The 6,000-nt window shown below is 58.2% G+C and overlaps 1 protein-coding gene across 1 annotated transcript in view; it reads right to left on the minus strand.

The window, feature by feature from the left end:
- Window positions 1–2,285, minus strand: part of Cacna1h (calcium voltage-gated channel subunit alpha1 H) — a 57,688-nt gene extending 55,403 nt beyond the window's left edge. The window contains 1 exon segment of the mRNA NM_153814.2: window positions 1,960–2,285. Coding sequence (NP_722521.1) covers window positions 1,960–2,258 — 299 coding nt within the window. The 5' untranslated portion in view covers window positions 2,259–2,285.
- Window positions 2,286–6,000: the final 3,715 nt, after the last annotated feature.

Genomic DNA, 6,000 nt, shown 5'->3' on the forward strand with positions numbered 1-6,000 from the left:
CTTTATAGAGCATCTCCCTAGCCTGAGGATACAAAGAATCCTTGGGTTTCAGAAGTAGGAGAATCAAACTCCTAAGGTACACGCGGCAAGAAGATGGGGGTGTGGCAGGCCTCCTGGAAACAGTCAGCAGCTCCAGGACAAGGATGTATGTGTGTATATGTTTCTCTACCTTGTGTGTTTAACTGTATAAACCTGCAGGGATAGCATGGCAATCTCTCCCTCAGCTGAGAGCTCCACTCACCGACCTGCCCACTCACCCAGCCCTGATAACACCCAAGTCTCTCTTAGGTCTACAAGGGCACCTTCCACTTGAGGTCACACAGTCAGCTCAGGTCAGGTGGCAATGCTAGCTCCATAGGCCTTGAGGGCTCAGTCTACCTGCGTGAGCCATCCGGTCCCCCACCTTCCCTGAACGCAGCAACACAAACAATCTTGTTAGAAGTCCTCGGGGACACAGCAGCCAGAGAACCAGGGTCAGCCTCAGACTCCTATGCAGCCACATCCTGGCCATCAGGAGAGCAGGTCTAGACCCGCTCCACTCTTCTGATTTGTACCGCTTGGAAACAACAAACTCAGGTGTTAACACAGGGCTGGCCTTTGTCACCTCCCCAAGGTCCACAGTAGCACTGTCCGGTGGCCCACGACTATGCCCTGCCACACCACTTCTCTACCAAAACCAAGTGATCCAGTCACCTCCCATCTAAATCCTGCAGAGGGGACAAACTGACAGCTGGCATACAAGGTCACCCTGTTCCTGCACAGGGGGCTAGTCAACCCAGAGGAGGCCCACCACGGGCAGTCACTACAGTTAACAGCAAAGGACGAAGGCAGCAGGCAGTGAAGGCCAAGCCGGAGCCCTGGGACCACCATCCTCCTTTATAAGCAGAGAAAAATCTGACTCACCCAATGTTTGGATTGGAGTGAAAAGAAACACGGGCTTTATTACTTTTTTTGGTACAGATTTCTCTTTTGTATTTAATATTTATACAGTTAAACACACAAGGTAGAGAAACATATACACACATTGCTCATTTTGCCTCTGTCTCTGACTCTGCAGAAGAGTGTTTATGGGCCCATGTCAACTCCCCTTGGCCCTCCACCCACCCAGCCCAGGAAGGAAGCAGCAGCACCCACAGCCTAGCCTACACTGGTGACCAGCTCCGAGGAGTTGCTGGGGGGCAGGGGGGGATAACAGGCATTATTTCAGCTCTTCTCTGAGCCTACCAGGGTAAGCCCCGAACGGCCACCTGCTCGGGGGCCAGAAGCCCCCTTTGCACCCCAGAAATGTCTCCAGCACTGACCAAACACTGTTCTGGAAGCTTCTGTGAAAGTCTGTGACCTGGGGGGGGGGAGGTGCAATCCCTTTCTCTCTACCCAGGCAATTGTGGAGAAGGGGGTCGGGATCAAAGCTAGATGCCTCCCTGCCCCCCCTCCACCCCCAGCTGCGCATGACTTAAATCAGCCCCTGAACAGACTTCAGCCTGGAAGAGTGAGTTCTCAAACCAACGTCACTCCGCGGAGAACTAAGGACCAGCCCTGCCCGGAACACAGCGCCCACAGAGCAAGTGGAAACTTTCTCCCTTTCCGGCCCCCCAGACTCCAGTAAGGGTCTTCACACAGGTTCAGGTATTCGTTTGGAAAGCTAAGAAGGCGGGGATTCCCATCCCCCTTCTCTCCCCCCTCCCGCCCCGGTAGGACGCCAAGAGTTAACTACCTTTCGTCCCCTTGCGAGCCGGCGGCATCCTCGCCGCTTCTGCCCATACACTCCCGTCCCGAGGTGCCTCTGAACCCAGATTCCATGGGCAAGTTCTGAGGCTAACCTTACCATCTCTGAGAAGAACGCTGCCTTAGCACCCCTATCCAGTCCGCGCCGGATCCCACAAGCCGGGGTTCACAGGGTGTACGCAGAGGGAGTCCCACACCCCAGTCCCCAGCGCCCTGACAACCCTGTAAGGATATGGGTTACAAACCAGTCGGAGGCACCAGCTGCGCGGCCGCGTGGTTTGCCCGAGGCAGAAGAAGACTGTGGCAGCCAGAGCTGGGTATGGGACCGGCTGTTCCTCGTCGGCGCCCAGGTCCGCACCACACTCGGTCCCTGGGCTCTCGGGAGCCAACACGCCCGACCCGGATCCTCCCTGCTCCTCGCGCCCCGGCGCCCCAGGGCTCGCTGGGGAAGCCCTCACCGGCGCTGCAGGGGCCGGCGGCGAAGCGCCCAGGGGCACCCGGACTTCGTCCGCTGCCAGCGTGCCCTCGGTCATGGTGGCGGAGGGCAGCACCTGCGGAGAGAGGGCAGGAGGTGACCCTGGCCCAGGAACGACGCCCCCGCCCCGCCTCAGGCGGAGCGGAGCTGCGGGAACAGCCGCGGCCGCCGGGATGTCTTTGTCTCTCCTTATTAGAGACAAATGCGCCCCCCGCCCCCTCCCGCCGGCAAAGCCTGGCAGCCCCACCCCCAAGGCCGAGGCGAAGGGTTGCGGGAGCCCTAGGGGCTCGGAGCCCACAGAGCTCAAGTTCAAAGGGTCCCAGGCGCGCAGTAAGCGCGCGTACCCTCCGCATCTCACCTCGCTCCGGTGGCTAGCGGCGTCCCCGTGGGCATAGCCCGGGCGGCGCTGTCACTGGGGACCCAGTCCAGAGCCCGGAGCTGGGCCAGTACCGCCTCCTCGGCCCGCGCCCCCGGCCCACCCGGCACCAGCTCTCGCGGAAGCTCTGGCTCCGGCCCGCCCAGCAGCGGCAACGGTGTCCCGATGCGGAAAACCGCTAAATGCACGGCGGGGCGGGCGCGGACCGCAGGCACGGGCCGGGGGCGCGGCCAAGCCGGAGAGGGAGCGAGCGAGCCCTGGAGCCGGTCCGCGCTCAGCGCAGGAAACTTCGGAGTGAGCAGTGGCGGGGGGGCGGGGCGGCGGGGGCGGCCCATGGGGCGGGGCCAAGGCGGCCGGGGCGGGCCGGGGGCGACCCGCAGGGACCGAGATAGGGACGGAGAGTGGGCGGGGGTCATCAGCCCGGCCCGCCCCCACCCAGACGTAAGCTATCCCAAGACATCCCTTGGTCGGTGCTTCTCTCGTGCCGGTACGCCGCCAGCCCCTAGTCCAGGACTGGGCGAGCCGGGTCCGCGCCCCCCTCCCCGACCTCTCCTCCCGCCCCATACCGTCTCGCGGGAGAGCACGGCAGCAGGGGGCGCTCGCAGGGATGCTCGGGCGAGGGGCGGGGGAAGCGGCGCCAACGTCCTTCCCCGCCCCCACTGCGGGGGCGCAGAGCCGGCGGGGACCCCCTCCTTTTCTCGCGCGCCGCCCCTTCCCTTCACTGCTAGGGTCGGCTAGGGGGCGGGGCTCGGCAGGCGTGGGAGGCACGCCGTGACCATGTCCGCGAGGCGCGTGCCCTTCCCCCACCGCGTGTGTCTTGGGTGTGCCGGGGCGCCAGTGTCCTGGAGCGCGTGGGCGACGTGGGGCGCGATGCGCGACGCGACACCAATTGTACTGGGGCAGTCCGGGTGTTCTGGTACGCAGCTCCCCCACACTCCTTCCAGTTTCCGCAAACTTGCCGGTGCCCATCCCCCCCCTCCTCCTGGGGACTGGGGCGCTCGGAAGGACCTGGTGAAGGGAGTACAAGCCTAATAGGGCCTCTGAGCACCCGCCAGCACACAGAGGGCATACCCCGAGCATGTCGCTGAATCTCCCTTCATACTCCAGTGGTTACATGACCCTTATCCCTTGAAGGCATGAGCTGAGGGGCTGCTCCCCCTCTCCAGCTGGAGGTATGCAGGGATTTTTACTTTCACACAATTACCACACTAGGGTCATAAAATTCCAGCTCTTAGGTCTATATCCACTCAAGTTTCAACCAACAAGGGGCTCTTTCACCTTCAGGCCCTGTTATTGGGAAAGACCACTCCTGTGGTAGACAAAGAGCAGCCTCCCTCTCTCTGCCCTGGGGTAGCCCGGCTCTTTGGAGGGCCAGAGCAACATAGCAACCCCAGACCTGGATGGCCCCCTGGCAGGATGAACTGCAGAGAAGTGAAGCTTCCCATATGTGATTCTGGGATTCTGAGAGGATCTCACCACTGAGCCTGAGAAGGGCACAGGCTGGAAGAAAGAGGTGGAAAGCAAGAACCATGTCCTCTGAATGGAGGTCCAGGCCGGGCAGGCCCCTGGGGCCAGCAGCACCTTGTCTTGTATATGTGAACTTTTCAAGAAAAGGAAAACATTTACTCTATTTTAATGCTCCTACTTACCAGTGGGTGGCTGCGGCTCATAATTAAGGTCCTCAAAGAGCAATTAAGGACCTAGCCACCCGGGAGAGGGATCAGGAAGAGCCTTGAGCCTTGAACACAGAGAGAGAAGCATGGCCAAGCAGGCGAATTGTGCCAAAGCAGGGTCCCAGCCGATAAGCACTGCTACTTTCCTCAAGCCCTTGTTAGAGGTTAAGATGAAGTGCAACGTTCGGTGGTTTGCTTGAAGACCGGTAAGGTGCCAGGCCCTGATTGGAGCGGAAAGTACAACGGAGGTGACACTATACATCTTATTCTTGTTCCTGGGAGCTTCATTCCAGTGGGAGGCAGGCCAGGAACAAGTGTGCGTGTTGGGGGCTGGGGGGCGGGATACTGCTGGCCGGGGCCAGTGTCTCCCCAAGGATAAGGAAACAGGATCTGAGGGCTCTCCAGCTTCAAGCCCTCTATGCAAAGGCACTCTGGAGGACGCATCCTTGTGGAGGCTTGCAGGAAGGCGGGAAGAGAGGGCCAGAGCTGGTTTTCTATGGGGCCCCGTGGAGCCTGGAGGGAGCTTCATACACCCTAGATTTGAGGGCTGACTCTCACCCATTTCTGTTCACACTCCGCCATTCAAATTTCTGGAGAAGGGAAAGGACCCTGGACTTGGTGTGTTTGTGTATATGTATGACCGAGCCATTCCCACAGTTAGCAGGACCCAAAGCCATTTATGGACCAGCTGAAGGGGCACCTACATTGTGATTTACACCTTAGGGAACTTCTTCCCATGTCTCCTCCTCCTGCTCTATCAAGCCTTCTGAGGACCTGCTGCACTGCCCTTATAGGGTCTCCTGTCCCTGGGCTGATATTCTGTCTGCTCAGCATCCTGTGGCAGTGGTCATTTGTGGCGGCCTTCCACACCTGAGCACCCATCAGCCTAGATAATGTCCGCTTCGCTGCAGGGGATGAGCACATCCACGTGATACAGACTTGCCTTCAGGAGAGGAAATGAAAAGCAGACACTGCTCAGATATGAGATGAGAAAATAGGGGTTCAAAACAATGAACACATAATACATTCACGTGGTGAGCAAGGAATGAGAGAGACAAGCATAGGACAACTTGGAAGTTGGCGTTAAAATTGTTTAATTAAACCGTACAGAGTGTTCGGATGCATTTTAAAATCCTCCAGGCCTCTGGAAAATTTGGTTCTTTTTTTTTTTTTTTTGCTATTTCCTTTGTGTGTGTGTTTGGTGTGTGTGTGGTGTGGTGTGGTATGTGTGTGTGTGGTGTGTGGGGTGTGTGTGTGTGTGTGTGTGTGTGTGTATGTGGTATGTGTGTGGCCTGTGGTGTGTGGTATGGTATGTGTGTGTGTGGTGTGTGGTATGTGTATGTGTGTGTGTATGTGGTATGTGTGTGGCCTGTGGTGTGTGTGTGTGTGTGTGGTGTGTGGTATGTGTGTGGTGTGTATGGTATATGTGTGGTATATGTGTGGTCTGTGGTGTGTGTGTGTATGTGTGGTATATGTATGGTCTGTGGTGTGTGTATGGTGTGTGGTGTGTGGTGTGTGTAGTGTGTGGTGTATGTGTGTGTGGTGTGTGTGTAGTGTGTGTGGTGTGTGTGTGTGGTGTGATATGGTGTGTGTGTGTGTGTGGTGTGTTTGTATGTGTGATGTGTGTGTGGTGTGGTGTGTGTATGTGTGTGGTGTGGTATGGTGTGTGTGTGTGTGTGGTGTGTTTGTATGTGGTGTGTGTGTGTGTGTGTGTGTGTGTGTGTGTGTGTGTGTGTGTGTGTGTAGAGCTG

Source organism: Rattus norvegicus, chromosome 10 (assembly GCF_036323735.1).
Source record: "Rattus norvegicus strain BN/NHsdMcwi chromosome 10, GRCr8, whole genome shotgun sequence".
NCBI lineage: Eukaryota > Metazoa > Chordata > Mammalia > Rodentia > Muridae > Rattus > Rattus norvegicus.